This window comes from Thamnophis sirtalis, unplaced genomic scaffold (assembly GCF_051295495.1).
Source record: "Thamnophis sirtalis isolate CommonGarterSnake01/CBP01778 unplaced genomic scaffold, rThaSir2_p1.2 scaffold_1, whole genome shotgun sequence".
In the NCBI taxonomy this organism is placed as follows: Eukaryota; Metazoa; Chordata; class Lepidosauria; order Squamata; family Natricidae; genus Thamnophis; species Thamnophis sirtalis.
Window position 1 is genome coordinate 51200072 of NW_028261381.1, and position 17664 is coordinate 51217735.

Sequence of the window (17664 nt, forward strand, 5' to 3'; positions counted from 1 at the left end):
GTGGCTTAGTGTTCGTTGTTGTTTTCCAGGCTCTGCGGAATCGCATTCAATCCCATCCTCGTCGCCAGTGTTGTATATGTTTGTGTGTTGTGAGGGACAGACGCAGGAGCCATGGATGCAGAGAGTAAGATGTTTATTAGTAGGTGACAAGCGATTCAGAATATGTTACAACTGTCACAGTATTTATACTCTCAGGTACCAACTGTCATTTAACTGTCATTACAACCACCAATCACAGGCTGTGCTTCGCCCGACCAATTAGAACGCAGCACAGGCTGTTGCTGGGCTATAACAGTTTCTCTCTCAGACTCTAGGGCATGGTGTTCATCTCTGTTTCTTGGCCGAGGGACCAGCGTTGCTCAAAGACAATTTCCATGGTCATGTCCTACTATCCCATTTATATGTACTCTTTTTATGTGTTTGTGGCTATGTTTTGCTTATTTTTATCCATTTATTTGTCTCATTTCTTCATGTGTTTTCCCTACTTGTTTCCTTGTACTTGTTGACAATTAAAAAAAATATGGGCATCATGGCTATACACCAAAGGCCCCGGAACACAGTTACCTTCCTACCCAAATGGTACCTATTAATCTACTTACATTCACATGCTTTTAAACTGGTAGATGGGCAGGAGCTGGGACAGGTAATGGGAGTTCACCCTGTTGCGCAGAGCTTGGTTCTTGAGCTCAGCTTCTTTAACCGATGAGCCATTGGACCCCAACGTCAGTTATTATTGCCATATTTTTATTACTATCGCTATAAGAATTTGCTTAATTGTGAAATGTGTGCTTTCAAATTTTCTGGATGCTCATACTTTAAGAATTCTAAAAATGAATACACTATTTTGGAATTGTTTTGTATGTTTCATAGAATTTTTGCACTGGGGCAGGTACAGTTTTATAGATGATGCATCGCTGCCAGACATCGTCTTTAAAATGTATGTGGATGTGCATGTGTTTGTGTATATGTATATTTATGTGTGTGTGTAATAATGATAGAGTTGCAAATCCCTATACCAGGGAGCGCTTCATGAGTAGAATAGATATCCTAGAATGAGATGAATGATAAACAGCATCAAATTGAAATTTGTAGCAATACAATCAAAGATTAACACTACCAAAAAAAGTAAAACAAGAAAAATAACATTAATAAAATGTGTCTTCAGGGAAAACTTTTATCAGTTTTGTATAAATTGATGTCGTGTTTTCACTGCAGGTCTGCAAAATTTGATTTACTGTATTAGTGAAACTGTGACTGGACTCTCAGAGAAGAAAATTGGCATTAATAAGCTTCTGTCATTCCAAGGAGGCATTGCAGCAAGGATAATACTTAATTCCCATGCAGATCTTTGTAGAAATCACAGAGAGGTAGCACATGTTGGACAGTTTCTGTTTCCCCAGAGCAGGTGCATTCTATTAGTGGAATTTTGATACATTTGTCTTGTAATAATGCCAATGATGGCCCATTGTGCCTGGCCCTGAAGAAGTCCTTCCTCAACCTGAAGGAGATTTAGCCTTGCATTAGGCCCTTCCCTTTGGTATAAAAGAATCTCTGAGGATTTTGACGTTGCTTGGGCAATGTACTTCTGGTGGCCTTTCCAATTCCCTTGTGCATGAAAAACCACACCCAAGTATTTAAAAGTATACATATACAGGTAGTCCTCATTTAGCAACCCAATTGGGTCTGGAACATCTATTGCTAACCAAACTATCACATAGCTGTGACACTTATGACATCACTTCCCATTCAGTCCCTTAGCAAGTCACTGCTTGTTAAACAAGAGATGTGTCCACAACTTGCAATTTTACTGCCAAATTCTCCATTAAATTTGTTTTGTAGAAGCTGGTGGTAAAGCAAACAAGTGGTCATGTGACTGTGAGATGCTTGATGATCATAAATGCTTGCTGGTTGTGAAGCTGTGACAGTCATAAATGCAACAACTAGTCCTAAAATGGCTTTTTCAGTGCAGTCATAACTTCAAACAGTCACTAAGCAGGGCAGTTGTTAAGCAAGGTCTACCTATACAGGTAGTATTCAGCTTATAACCATAATAGAGCCTGGAATTTCCATCATAAGTCATGATGTTGTAAATTGAAGCATCCACATGATCAGATTTTATGACTTTTTATGACAGTCATTAAGCAACATGTTTGTTAAATAAAAACAGTCACTGTTAAATGAAAAAACCCTAGTTGTAAAATGACTCTATTCCTGTGGATGGTGTTTTTTTTTCTTCCAAAAACAGTCCCTAAAGGCTAAAAATAGGCAAACAATATACTAAATTGTGGTTATGTGACCACAGCAACCAGCTGTGAAAGTGAGCAAGTAGTTTTTGGTAGATCCATAATAATTAACAGTTGTTAAATGACTATCAAATGATTACGCAAAAACTACCTATATTCGATCTTATTTCTATTTATTCATTTATTTATCTATATGTGTTCTTTGGTTTTCTTGGGATTACCATTTTTAATATATAATTTATAATCAGATTATTCATTTTCCTGTATTGGATTATGGGTCCCATAGCCCTTTTTAGTCCATTGGGAATGGGAGAGATAACTGCTGAATCATCTGCAAAGAGGAGAGGAATTCCATGTCATACAATTTTAGGGACATAAATATCAAAATCAGTCAGCTAATATAAAAATGAAACTGGTCTGAAGCAAGGATACAGCCTGCTGTCCTCTTTCTATGTGTATGGGTCTAGAGCAGGGTTGTCAAACTCTGTTTCATTGAGGGCCACATCAGGGTTGTGTTTGACCTCTGGGGTCAGTGTGGGTGTGGCCAGCTTGACGTCACTCATGTGGGGGACGTCTGTGGTGGCCCAAGCACTCTGCAAAAATGGGCTCCATAGCTCCATTTTCAGATGCAAGCGAGCAGGCCATCGCAGCCAAAAATGGAGCCTGGGAGGCCACACATGGCCCTCCTGAGCTCCATTTTTGCTGCCAGAGGCACCACAGGCTGGTTCTTTGCTGTTTCTAGGGTGGCTCCGCAGACCAGATCTAAGCACCCTGTGGGCTGGATATGTGCCCCGCACCTTGAGTCTGACACCCCTGGTCTAGAGAGTGGCCTGTAAGGGCAGCACCTGCTTTAGGAATGAAGTCCAAGTGCAATATTTGTACTAAGAAAAGGAGAGAGAGGGAAAAAATAACTCATTTCTTATATTTTAATGGAATAGAACTGAATTCAGCCTTAAAGTCAGAAAGATAACATAGAGAGAGAAGGTTTAATTTACTTACTACATTCAGTACGTTTATGCATCCACAGTTAATTGGGTGTTCTCTGTGCCTTTATGTGTGTATGTGTGTAGGGATTATTGTGACAATATCCCAGTCCTTGGGCATATGCCTTGTCAATATTAGTAAAAAAAGGATGCAGGAAAATGTGCCCATTGAACCCACTTGGTTTTAAGTAATTTAAGTAGGAAACACTTGTTGCCTCGGGCTTTTGTGTTCTTTAAGATTTTTATCAATTTGACCATTTTAGAAGAAATTGGTGGCCAGAAGAGTGTCAGGAACAAATTCATTGTGAGCGATTGCCTGAATTTGACAGCCTAATTCTGCCAAACTTGTCCTGACAATTGATACAGGATTTGTTCAAGATTTCCCTTTAAAAAATGGAGCAATGATTTTCCAGAAGAGGAAGGAGTTTCTTTCTATAAGTAACTTAATCAGCCCTTGCCATCCTTCTTTGTGGCTCTATTTGTGTCTCAGGAGGGATTCATACTGTTTTTAAATAATTAATTAACAGTTGAAGATCTTCCATGGAATGATTTAATCTAAACACTTGGTATGTTTTCTTGAACTTCCTCTTGAGATGTTCATGCTCACTGTTGGTGTCTTTTTCTAGGATCAGAATGACTGAGAAAGTTCCTCTCACCAGGTCTATATAATGATTGTGCTCATTAATGGGTTGCTCATAGAGCTCCAAACAGTCATTATGAAGTTCCATTACTTGCTTCCGAATCCCTATGGTGATTGTAGAGCAGAATCCCTATGGTGAATATAAAACAGAGCATTGCAGACAATACTCTTACGCTTTTTTCAGTTCTTGTAACATGGATGACAGAATTTTGATTTTATAAGATTGGGACAAATTTTTACATTTTTAAAAATCTCATTAATAAGTGACATTCTTAATATTACAGGTAGTCCTTGGTTAACAGCAGTAATTGGGATGAAATACTCTGACGTTAAATGATGTGATTGTAAAGGTGATGATTGTGCCAAGTTATGACTGTTGTGCCACCAATTCCAGTTGAAATTTTTAGGCAAATCCTACACAGCTGTTAGGTGTGTAGTCACATGATTGCCATTTGCAATCTCCTGCTGGCTTCCCCAATGACTTTGCTTGTCAGAAGCCAGCAATAAAGTTCACAAATGGTGATCACATGACCATGGGGCGCTGGGACAGCCATACCTAATCAATCTGAATATAGCAGGAAGGGACCTTGGAGGACTTCTGGTCCAACTGCCTGCTCAAGCAGGAGATATACCAGTGATGGCGAACCTATGGCATGCATGCCATAGGTGGCACACAGAGCCCTCTCTGCAGGCTTGCCAGCCGTCACCCCACCCCAGCTCCACCATGTATGTGTGCGCACCTCCCACCAGCCAGCTGGTCTTCAGGTCTCAGCTGTGCATGCACGGGAAGCGGGGTGCACGTGAGAGATGTGTGTGCATGGAGGCGGGGTGCATGCGCATGGAGGAGCTTGCATTGCATTTTGGGGCCTTGTGTGGTGCTTCACACTCCGTTTTGGCTTCCATGTTGGTTCAGGAGCCAAAACAGAGTGCGTGGGCTGCCTGTGCTCCCCCATGCCCCATTTTGGGCCTGGAAAGCCTCCTGCACCAGCCTAGAAGCCAAAAATGGGTGAGGGGGGCAGGGAGTGCGAGGGGGTCATGTGCGCATGCATGGGGGATGGGGCACACAAGGGGGGCATGCACACATTGCATTATGGGTGCGGGTGTGTGCATGCACTTTAGGCATGCAACGATAAAAAGATTAGCCATCACTGCCCTATATCGTTTCAGATAGGTGGTTGTCCAGACTTTTCTTAAAAACCTCCAGTGATGAAGCACCTACAACTTCTGAAGTCCAGCTGTTCCACTGGTTAATTGTCCTCATAGTTAGGAAGTTTCTCCTTAATTCCATGTTGCTTCTCTCCTTGATTACTTTCCATCCATTTTTTCTTGTCTTGCTTTCTGGTGTTTTGGAAAATAACTCTGAGAACTGGCTATCAGTTTCCTCATTCAATGGTGTCACACTTTAAATGGTCACTGAATGAATGATTGTTATGGATAATGATTCTACTTTCAGATCATATAGAGGTGACTCCAGATGGTTGGCCATCTATGTAACTTATTCAGAATTTCTCATAATTGCAGATTTTCTCTTATGATTCTTTTAGGAGATGAGGTCCTTGGGTTTTTTTTGGCTGACAATGGCATTTAAAGCACTGGTAGAAAGCTCAGTCAACTGTGTGCCTAGTTGGGTATTTCTGTCTACTTCAGTAATAAGTACTGCTGCTGAGTAATCAGTGAGCAATTTTCAATGTACCTCTGTATGTGGCAAATAATAAAGGGAGAGAAAATATGCGAAGAAACTTGTAATTTGCAATCAATGTTTGTGTCTTGCAAGTAAACTTTGACTCCAACAACTGCCTAGACAAGCTAAGCAGTGCTCTCGGCCACATTTTTGGAAATGGTTTGCCATTGCCTTCTTCCTAGGGCTAAGAGAGAATGACATGCCCAAGGATGCCCAATTGACTTTTGGTGGGGTGGGAAAAATATATACACACAACTGTCATTTCTTTTTAGCCTGGAATACCTTATAATGGAGTTTTTAGGTCAAAAATGGATAGAGTTCCTGCTTTACTATCCTGGAAGATGCTTGAAAAATTTGAAATAAATGCAGCTATAAGCTTTTTGTTTTTTAATCAGTATTGGAAAATGGAAAGCAAAGTGAATGTATTAAAGAGAAAAATCTAATTGATGCTGCAATCTGCAGCATTCAGGAGATGTAAGTATAGAGGATATCCACAAATGACTGAGGAATGTAGTGATTCTAAAAGTTGGGTTTGTTTTATCAGGTTCTGTCTATGACATATATTCTCTATTAGGTAATGTCTATTCATCAGTCAGTTGTTAGTATTTTTTTCAAGCTAATATTATTGAAATTAATTGGTGCATAACTTCATAAAACTCAGTTGCAGTTATTTTTGCTAACTGAACATGAGTCAACACTGAATTTGATTGAGAGTTGAAATACAGTGGATGTCATATGGAAGAGATTTATAATTATGATTCTCAATTGTTCAAATTAAAACAAATGGCAGTCACTGGGACCATTTATTAGTCTGAGTTTGAATGAGAGAACTCTAACTCTTCCTAAATTATTTATCTTAAACACATGTGCAAATTATACCCACAAAGTTATTTGTCCCAATGAGGATTCAAAGATCAGACCAAAATTAGTCCATAGATGCTCTCTGTTTGGGAAAAGTGATTTAGAGAATGTTAAATCAGTTGTCTTGCATAATTTCTGTGACTGCCAAGTACCATTGTTTCAATTGCATACAATCGTGCACTCTGTAGCAGCAGCCTAAACTCCATTGTCCTCACCTCATGGTGCACCACCACATTTCCACACCTTCCCCAGTCCAGAAGCAGATACTCCAAGTTAGTCCTTTGTACCTTCCTATATATCCTTCCCTACCTGGGAGAAGCTGCTTACCTACTTGTTATGATCCACCTGTGACTTGCAATTTTCTGCCACTTCCCCACTGACTTTAGTTGTTGGAAGCCAGCAGGAAGCTGTGAGAGAGTCCTTGCTTAATGACTCCTGAGCTAGCATTGGGGACTGCCAGATTGTTGTCACTAAGCAAAAGGGGCTCATGGCATTGAATTTTATGATCACTTTGCTTAGCAATGGAAATTCCAGTCCCAATTACAGTCATTGACCGATGGTTACCTATATGGTGTTACATTTATATGAAAATATAATAATTATTTTCCCTGTATTCCTACATTTGCTACCTTGGTCCCTAGAGGGTTGGTCTCTCATCTGCTGCCTTTCCTTTGTACTTCACAAGAGAACATGAAAAAGCAAGAGCTCTATCACAGGAAACTGGCCTGCATGGTTCCCTTTTAAATGTTACTGTGACTCCAAAGGAGGCCTGACCCCAAGGTTTATGGTGCTGTTTTGGTTCCCTAGGCAACAGAATGGGGCTCAGATGAAGACACCAGGAGATCATGTCAAAGTAAAGGAAAAACTGAGGTAAGTCTCCTATCTATTTCTCCATATGTATGAAGACCTCCCTTAACATTGATGATTTCATGTAATTATTTATGGGGAATTTTCATCTGAAAGTGTGGTATCAGATGTTTAAAAGGATGATATTATAACAAAAAGTTAAAACATGTGTAACTTTCTAGTGGCACATTTTCAGATTCCAGATTATAGTCTTTTCTATAATCTGGATTATACCAAAGTGTTTTCGTGGAAATTAAAGGTTAATATCCAATTTTTTGGACCAGACTAAGAGCAATGGATTTCTGTGAGAGAGATGGGTGCTAGCAAAATCTACTTGCAGGGTTTAGTTCATATTTCAGATTAAGAGTTGGTTTGGTTTTACCATAATTTCAAGGAAGCATGCTTTTGGATTTAAATCACCATGGTGCCCATCCAACCAATTCCTTTCCTAGTGTTTCATTTCTGGTTCAGAAAAGTGACAAGGTTCACAGAATACAGTTCCTTGATTTGAATTAAATCTGTTACCTGGGCCTTTGTTTCCATGAAATCAACCATTTGAAGTTGCATGGCGTAACATCTCCTCCTAGTTGACACTTGAATGGATTCTCTCCAAGATCTTCTGAGGGACGTATTACTGATGCTTCCACATTCAAGCCCTTTTGGTCTTTCCTCAGTAAAAATCAGATGCCTGTTTGATAGGTTAACCCAAAGAGAAAAATTTTCAGCAAATTGCACCCCAAATTCAAAACTACCTTACCATTAAAAAAAACTTGGTGGCTAAGATTGGACTATTTCAAGGCAGAGTTTGAACGACAGCAAGAATGACAACAAAACAAAATTTCCTCTTGCGTAACGTCAAGATAAGTCAGTTCTTATCTTCTTAGTTTTCCAAATGTTTACATTTCAGTCATTATTTTATGGAATACAGCCCATTCTCTCTGTCGTCTTAAGAAAAAAAAAACTGCTTGTAAGCTTTAACAATAAAGCCCAAAGAAAATAGAAGGAAAAAAGTGGTGAATCCATCTGTAACTTTTGAGAGCTGCACAAAACTGGTTAATAAAATTATTTGTCTGAAGAAATAAACATAAATATATGAGAACGTGTTAATAACAGTGTTTTCCAGCCTGCAAGATACCCACAAAGAAAATTAGAACAGACAACAGAAAATATATTAAAATTGTCTCTTCATTCCTGAATGAATTTACTTTGAAAAGCTGGTGGAACATAGTCTGTCTCCTCAGTTCTTAGACACACAGCTAGACTTCTAACTAACTCTAGAGACTAACTCAGTAATATACATAGATCAATGATGGGTTTCGGATCCCGTTCCAACCGGTACGCATGCATTGTAGTTGCAAATTACGCTTCCACAAGCCTCCGCGACGCTCCAGCTGCTCGGTGGAGCATCGCGCAGGTGCTGTATGCACCATGCATGTGTGTGGAAGCACCAAACGCTTTAAAACACAGTAAGGAACTTGGGTGGGCCCTCCGGAGCACCGTACCGGAATGGTAACCGGTGCTCTGGGCAGGCTCTAGTACGCCCGTACCAGGGCATACCACCTGCAACCCACCACTGATATAGATCATAAGATGGTGATCATCACACTGCAATTCAAGCCCATCCTCCTTTGTATGTATCTTGGCATTGTGTTTAGACACAAAGGAACACAGTGTTACAATCCTGCAACTACCATATTTCCTGTTTTGTCATATAGCTCTATGTATATTGTTGCTTCTGCTGCTTCTTTCTGAGATGTTAGTTGAACACCCTTAATAGTATCTGATCTCAAACAATGAGCCAGCCCTAAGATCCCACTGAAAGTGCCATCATCCAAATGATGCAAATACAGCATGGAACCCATGACTGTCTCTTTTCTCAAGAAGTATAATAACCACTTTTAGTTCATACCCCTTATATACAGTTGAAGTAATCATGGCAGCAGTGCCATGTCCTAGAAAAATAAGAGGTTTGCTTGGGTGAACTGTGAGAAATTAATACAACTGGCCTAAAAATGTGGTACCAATATCTGAATTAATAAAGTGGCATTTGTCTGTGGATTGTTAACTAGAGTGCCAATGACTTTCTAATGTCTTCCTCAACCTATGTGCCAACCAATCCATTAGGCATTTATATTCTGTTGAATTTTTCAATGCCACAAAGGAACCTATGGAACAGAGAATATAGGACCCAAAGGTAGGATCCTTATTTAGCCATCCTGACACTGATCAGACACTATTGGAAGTGAAAATATAATCCATGCCCAACTCAGTAACATCATTTTGTTCCTAGGTATTAGTTGGCATTTATTAGGATGCTACAGTGCTATAAGGTGACTCATTCTTAAAAGACAGTGCTTGGAGGTACCCTCTTCTTTAATTGGCTGTCTCTAGGTTGAACAAAGATGGGAAGTGCAATTTGTTATACTTTCCTTTAAAGAGAACAAAAGAAAAAACCTAAATCCCCATTATCTGCTTCTTAATATATCTTTCTAAAGTCCTGATGAGCCATCAGACAGTTACTGAACTACATAGTTCAGAGGTGCAAAGGGCATAAGACAGTTTTCTGAGTGTCTTCTTAGTTTTCTTGCTATTACTTAAATAGTGGTGAGGAATGTCTTGCAATTCTTAATTATGTTTTATCAAGGTCCTGTTTGCAGAGGGATTCTCCAATAAATTGAATTCTACTAATTTTCAAAATGTCTTGTTTACAGAAGAAAAATTAAAATTAGTGGGACTCGGCAGAAGATATCCTCAGCAGAAGACTCAGCAAATTCTTATGGCAGTCCAAAGACCAGCCAATTTATTAATACATATAACAGTAGCACTTATTTACCATTTCACAGGGCTTTACACCCCTTTCTAAGCAGTTTACGGAGTCAGCACATTACCCCCAACAATGTGGGTCCTCATTTTACTGACCTAGGAAGGATGGGTCACCTTGAGTCAGTGAGAATCCAACTGCTGAACTGCAGGCAGCTAGCAGTCGGCAGAATTAGCCTGCAATACTGCATTTGAACCACTGCGCCCCCACAGCTCAAACACACTAATGTTCTTGAGTTCATTTCATCAGATGCATGAAATTATACATAGGTTTGAAAGATATAACACATATTTGTGGAGGATATCTCACTGTCTCCATGATGTTCCAGGGATCTATTAAAATATGAACTGTCTAAATAAAGCAGATTTTTAATTTTGAAAATTGACCATGACTTTGGTTTGATTTTTAAACTAAATTTCTGATTTTATCTCGGTCCATTTTATTCCTTAAATTTGAAGAACCGTTGTAAAGGACCAAACTGAAACTTTCTAGATTCTGATGAGTTATGGCACTTGCAGTGTGGTTGGAGGAGAATTAACCGGATGAGATCATAAAACTCAGCTCCAAGGGTATATACTTTTGTTTGTCATTATTCTGTTGCTAGTTCTGTATAGAATAAACAACAGCTTATCTTTTTTTTCTGAGAGATAATGTATTGAAGCTTTGCTTCCAGGCTGAGATAAATTTCAGATCTGATCCCCGTACATCTGATCAAGACATAATGGAAATGAAAAGTAAACCCTGTGAACCTCTCCAAGGAACACTGTGATCTTGACACACTCATCCTGTGCACTCCCCAGGCCAACTCTGACAGTTCACATTCTGCTATCTGCTCAAATGAGTTTCTTGGCTTCCTTTATAAAATGTATCTCAAAACAACAAGGACATCTGACACTTTGTAAGCCACATGTGTAGCACTTATTGTGGTTAAAGTTTCAGTGAAATGATTCCCATTTCATAAATGAAAGGAAGTTGTTATATATGAAATTATGAAAGGATCTTTCTCTGCCTGCAGGGTGGTTTGGAGTGGTTGTGTATTAACAACTTTCCCAATAATATAATGTTTTTCAAAAATTGCTTCCCTTGTGCAAGCTTGTGTGGCGGGAAACTGAAAACAATGCTTTTGACCTTCTGAAAGAGCTGTTTCTTCAGCTGCAATCTCTTGTTGGTGGCCGTTTACAATCTCCAGATAATGAGAAAGAAGTTGAACATAAAATAATTTGTACAAATTACATTTCCTAAATATATATCAAACTTATTATTGGGTTGGGTTGGGTTTGTAAGCCGCCCACTCCTGGAGGACTCTGGGCGGCTTACAATAAAAAGGGAGAGGGAATAAATAAGACAAAACAACAATTTAAAATACAACAACATACACAATTAAAGTGGGGCTGGATTCTTCAACAGCCCCAGGCCTGCCGGAGCAGCCAGGACTTAGTAGCTTTACGGAAGGCCGGGAGGGTAGTAAGGGTCCGGATCTCAACGGGGAGGTCGTTCCAGAGGACCGGAGCTACAACAGAGAAGGCCCTCCCCCAGGGGGTCGCCAGCCGGCATTGGCTGGCGGATGGAATCCAGAGAAGGCAAAGTCTGTGCGATCGAATCGGTCTTTGGGAGGTAATTGGCAGGAGGCGGTCTCTCAGGTACCCAGGTCCAATGCCATGCAGGGCTTTAAAAGTAACGACTAGCACCTTGAAGCGTGTCCGGAGAACAATGGGCAGCCAGTGCAGCTCGCGGAGGATAGGTGTAACGTGGGTGTACCTAAGTGCACCCACAATCGCTCGGGCAGCTGCATTCTGGACTAACTGAACTCTTCGAACGCTCTTCAAGGGCAGCCCCATGTAGAGCGTGTTACAGTAACCCAGTCTTGAGGTGACGAGGGCGTGAGTGACTATCCAAAGGGCCTCCTGGTCCAGGTAGGGTCGCAATTGGTGCACCAGGCGAACCTGGGCAAAGGTCCCCCTGGTCACAGCCAACAAATGATGTTCTAACATCAGCTGTGGATCCAGAAGGACTCCCAAATTGCGAACCCTCTCTGAGGGGCTTATGATTTCACCCCCCCCCCAGACTAAGAGAGCATCAATAGCCCCTATCCCTGGCTCGCCAGAGATCATCGATCAGTGCGACCAAAGCAGTTTCCGTGCTGTAACTAGGCCTGAAACTGGACTGAAAGGAATTCAGATAATTGGTTTCATCCAAGGCCTGCCGGAGTTGAAAGGCCACCACTGTCTCAACAACCTTCCCTACAAAGGGGAGGTTGGAGACTGGACGATAGTTACTTAAAATGGCTGGGTCCAGAGAGGGCTTCTTCAGGAGGGGTCTCACCACCGCATCCTTTAGGAAGAGCGGGAAGGATCCCTCCCGGAGAGAGGTGTTAACTATCCTCTGGATCCAGCCACGTGTTACCTCCCTGCTGGTCGAGACCAGCCAGGAGGGGCACGGGTCCAGTATACAGGTAGAGGCACTCACCGCTCCCATGGCCTTGTCCACTTCTTCAGGAGCGACAAGTTGAAACTCGCTCCATAAAATCCGCTCAAGACCTTCCCCCGGTACCTCGGCTGGTACCGTGCAATTGGAGTCCAGATCTGTCCGAATCCGAGCGACTTTATCCATTAGAAACTGAACAAATTCCTCAGCTCTACTTTGTAAAGGGTCGCCCGCCTCCCTCCCTTTCAGGAGGGTGCGGGTTATTCTAAACAAGGCGGCTGGGCGCGATTTAGCAGATGCAATAAGAGCGGCAAAATGCGCACATTTCACCGCCCGTATTGCCACGAGATAGGTCCTGATATAGGCTCTCATCAGTGCTCGGTCTGATTCAGAGTTACTGGCCCTCCAGCGGCGCTCTAGGCATCTCTTTTGGCGCTTCATCTCCCGGAGTTCCTCAGTAAACCAAGGAACCCTCCTGGATCCACAACCTCGGAGAGGCTACAAAGGCGCAATCCGGTTTAGAGCCCCCGCCACTGCTGTATTCCAAGCAGCAACTAAGGACTCCGCTGGACTGTGGACGAGAGCGTCAGGTATTTCTCCAAGTGCCGTCTGAAATCCCATAGGGTCCATCAGGCTCCTGGGGCGGAACCACCTAATCGGTTCCCCCTCCCTACAGTGGGGAATTGGTTTCCAAAAGTCAAGCCTCAGTAGGGAGTGATCAGACAATGACAAGGGCAAGATCTCAATGCCCTTCAAATCTAGATCACTTCTCCACTGCTCCGAGAGGAATACGAGGTCAAGCATGTGACCTGCTGAGTGAGTCGGACCCCGAATTACTTGGGTCAAGTCCATGGCTGTCATGGAAGCCATGAACTCTTGAGCCCCATCAGAGTGCTCGCCGAGCGAAGGCAGGTTGAAATCCCCCAGGACCATAAGCCTGGGGAACTCTACCGCCAGCTCGGCTACTGACTCGAGGAGCGAGGGGAGGGCTATTGCAACGCTGTTGGGAGGTAGGTACGTTAACAACAAGCCCACTTGACCCGCAAGGTGCAACAGGGACTCACACCCAACAAGCTCTGGAGCAGGGATCCTATGAGGAACTAATGACCCTCGGATGATGACAGCCACTCCCCCACCCCGTCTCTGGGGTCACGGCTGATGAAGCACCTGAAACCCTTCTGGGCACATTTCAGTGAGGGGGGACTCCTCCCTCCGGGCCCAACCAGGTTTCAGTAATACATGCCAGGTCTGCCCCCTCGTCTAATATTAGGTCCCGGACGAGGGGAGCTTTGTGAACCACAGACCTGGCATTTAGCAACAACAGCCTGAGACCAGGGCCCTGACAACTCTCGCCATCTGGTCCTGGAGTGGAACTAACAGGGACGGAAGGAGGGATTGCTGTGACGTAGCAAACCCTCCTTCCCCGGTAATGGCTAGCCCTGAAGTTCCCGTCGTACCTGTCCCTCCCCATAGTGACCGTAATGCTCCGGCCCACCCCCGCACCCGTAGACCCCATTTCCTCTCTCACAGCCTCCGCTCCTTCCGGCAGGCAATTTATATCAGTCATTTTAGGACGGGAGGTAGGCCTGGGCCCCCTACTACTTCTGCAATAGCACTCAGTGGAGGAGGCACCAGGCTGTACTCCCAGTCCTCTCATACCTATACAACCACTCACCCATACATTCCCCACGTAAGTCAGTTAAAACACAGAAAATACAACAATAATGAGATTTTAAAAAGTGGGTACAGACATCAAACAGGCACACCATTCACACCACAGTCATAAAATTTGCGGAGCACTGCGCTAGTGCAGTTTAAGATAGTCAATGGTGCGGAAGGAGGAGGGAGAGCTGCTCCGCCCCTCTCCCTTCCTCCAAGTCCCGGAAAAACACCCAAGGCCAAAGGTCCAAAGTCTGTGAAGACTAACTTCTCTTCTCCTATAAGCCCGGCCCAGAGGTCCACAGATATCAAATAGTCGGGATAAATCAAGATGAAAAGGGGAGGGTTCGAAAGTCCTTAACAAGTGTGTAAATCTTCTCACGTGCCGCAAACACCTCCAAATGACTACAGTCCGTAGCGTCGTAATAAAAAGACTCAGATGGAGTAGAAAGGTGCTATCCAAGTTGGTAGTCCAGGGGTCGTAGTGGGGGGTAATAAAGATGACTATGTTGGTAATCCACCGGCCGTGGAAGATAATGAAGATGGCAATAATTAGGGTTAAGAGACCAAGTCCAAAAGCCCTAAACATGTAGTTAAGGACAGTCTGATGGTCAGAGTCCAGGAAGGCAGGAGACCAATGTTGAAATAAAAAGCAGCGTTGGGGGAAAAGGCAGCGTTGGGAAGAAATACAGTGTTGATGGAGGAAACTATATTGTTGGAGGGAGCAAGGTTGGTAGAAGAGGCAGCGTTGGTAAAGAAGACAGTGTTGGTAGAGGAAACAGCGCTGTTGGAAAAGGTAACATCGGCGAAGAAACTGTGCCAGCTGCCCGATTCGCCCCTTCCTAGCAAAAGCCTTGTTCAAACTCCCCTATTCTAAAAGATGGCAAAATTCGACCAACACAGTCACTGCAGGCTCACCAGATTGTAGAGAATGGGTGAGAAGGGTCAGAAAAAACCCCAGCCGCTGGAGCCGCCGCAAAACGCTCTCAAACACCTCCGTTGCTGCTACAGGGCCGCCATTCCCACCGCCAAGGATGCCAAACCGCACTAGAAATTCCGGAGTCCTAGGCTGGAGGGAGGCAACAACCCCCCTCAATCCTCGGTTCATACAACTCCCTCGAAACTCAGACATCCTGGGGGGCCTCAGCGAGGGCGATAAGAAGCCGACTTCAGGGGTTCCCTGCGTTCTTTCGTTCGATCGACTTAGGACGGAGAAGCCCTGGCCACCATTCCGTTCTTCACACATGTGCAGATCCCCGCAGATTGCTCCATTTGCTAGAGCAGCGGTCACCAACTGGTGGTCCATGGACCACTGGTAGTCCACAAGAAAATGTGGGTGGTCAAAAGCTTCCATGACAGGATTGGAATCCAACACTCGTTGTTCTATCCTCTCCACAGTTATACTGCCTTCCGGGATGTCTTAACCCCTTTCCCCAGAAGCTGCACAAATAGAAATCCACAGACCATAGTTATTTCAAGCTAGAGGTATTTAAACAAGATGAAACAAAACCTTTGACCCTCATTGTATGGCTGCAATCAAAGTTGTTGACATTTCTTTATAAGATAGACCAGAAGAAAAAACAGTAAGGTATAGTTTTAATCAACCAGCTTATTTGTCTAAAATGATAGAGAATAAAACTTATACAAAAGCTGCTATAATTTATGGATTGGATAGGAAGCCTCTGTACATAGTAATTGGAGTGTTTTTGTTTATGCAGTTTTATCAGTGTTGTGCTTCTTATATTTGGAGATTTATTAAATTTCTGTAAAATAAATTGTTTGAACAGAGACTGATTATACTGAATGAAATAGGGTGATTTTCCTTCTCTGCTGATTGGATCATGCAATGTTTCAGATTTATGTTTATTTATTTTATTTATATTTCACACTTCTGAATATGGTGATTTTCCTCCCCTGGTGATTGGATCATGTGATGTCTCAGTTTTATGTTTATTTTATTTTATTTATATTTTACACTTCTTAACCACCCATCTCCCTCAGAGTGGGGCTCTGAGTTTTCCCAATAGTTTTGCCAATTGCCAGTTCTCTTTTACAGAATGTACTGCAAGTGGATTCTTAGTTTTATGAAACTAAACTCTAACAAGTGTCGGTTTAGATTGGCCATCTTTCTGTAAAGTGTCTTTTCTTGTCTTTGCTTTAGGAGGAATGCCAAAACTATGTTCGTGTTCTCATTGTTTATGGGAAGAAGGTTTTCACTTGTGGCACAAATGCTTTTTCACCAGTATGTTCCAGCAGACAGGTAAATTGTACCCTTCCCTTTTCAGGATGTGCCAGAGAATAAGAGTGGAAGTATGATAAAGGATGCCCTGTTTATTATAAATCACGCTAGAGAACGAGATACGACATTAGTGTTGCATTAATTGAATTTAATATGTGCAACTGTAAGAGAGGACAAGGAAAAAGTAATAACAAAGGGCAGCATGTGTTACAATACCAAGAGGACTAGTTGCAATTATTGACTAGTTGTAATTAATTAAAAAATTGTAAATAGTCCAGGTTTGTAATTGGATTATTCAGGTGCCAGCCTCCTGTAGTGTATTTTTTTTTGCAATATAAGCAGATGGGCCAGTTCTATTTGCTACTAAAAATTACATTTGTATTCATTAGTTTATCATGTCTGCACTGCTGTATAGAGCTACTTGGGAGATGCTCTGGAAAACTACTGTTGGTCCAAAATACTCCAGACAAATATTTAAAGCAAATAAAAAACTAAATTCAAAATGTAGGATTTCATAAAAGAAATACGTAATTCTGTTGCTGGAACTTGCTTCAAGTTGCTTCTGGGTTAAACCCAGAGCTCTTTGATAGTCAGTAAGGCCCTTCCTCTGTGTGTCCCAGGATTCCCAGAAGCAGCCTTGCGTACTTGGAATAATTGAGTGTATCTCCAGGAGTAGGACTTTCTTCAGAGCTCTGCCTGAGGGACACACATCTTTTTCCCGTTTCAATGGAATTTCAGGGGTTAGCTAAAATCTTTCATATGAAATAATGAACTTCAGCTTCAATGTATGAATGAAGAACGGAAATGGGTGAACTATACAGTCTTTTAGATGAGAACTTAGATGAGAAGAATGCATTGAACCATTTTGAGAAGATGATGGTATGACCCTGCAATTTAGATAGATCCAGGGACCGGCATAGATAGTTGAGAACCAGAAATAGCAATGGAATAGATGTTTTTAGGACAATAATATTTGCCTGAGAATCCTTATAAAAGAGATGGGGAATCTTGGACTTTCTAGATATTACTGAACTACAACATTTTGTTACTTCACCCAAAATTGCTAATAATGGATGGCGCTGGAAATCGTTCAGTAACATCTGGAGGACTATTTTCCCAACCATGTCCCTTAGCTCCTAGTTGTGCATGTATTAAAAATAAATATATAATTAACTCTATGAAAGGACACAGATGTAGTGTCCTACACCATGGGAAATCATTAAAATCCTTTTCTCATAGTTCTTGTCCTCAGTGCATTTAGCATCTT

At 42.2% G+C, this 17664-nt stretch overlaps 1 protein-coding gene across 7 annotated transcripts in view; it reads left to right on the forward strand.

Moving 5' to 3' along the window:
* Window positions 1-17664, forward strand: part of SEMA5B (semaphorin 5B) — a 596333-nt gene that overhangs the window by 460763 nt on the left and 117906 nt on the right. For all 7 annotated transcript variants that reach the window (XM_087711803.1, XM_087711804.1, XM_087711802.1 and 4 more), the window contains 2 exons: window positions 7216-7278; window positions 16320-16418. In XM_087711803.1, coding sequence (XP_087567929.1) covers window positions 7216-7278; window positions 16320-16418 — 162 coding nt within the window. The remainder of the gene's footprint in view (window positions 1-7215; window positions 7279-16319; window positions 16419-17664) is intronic.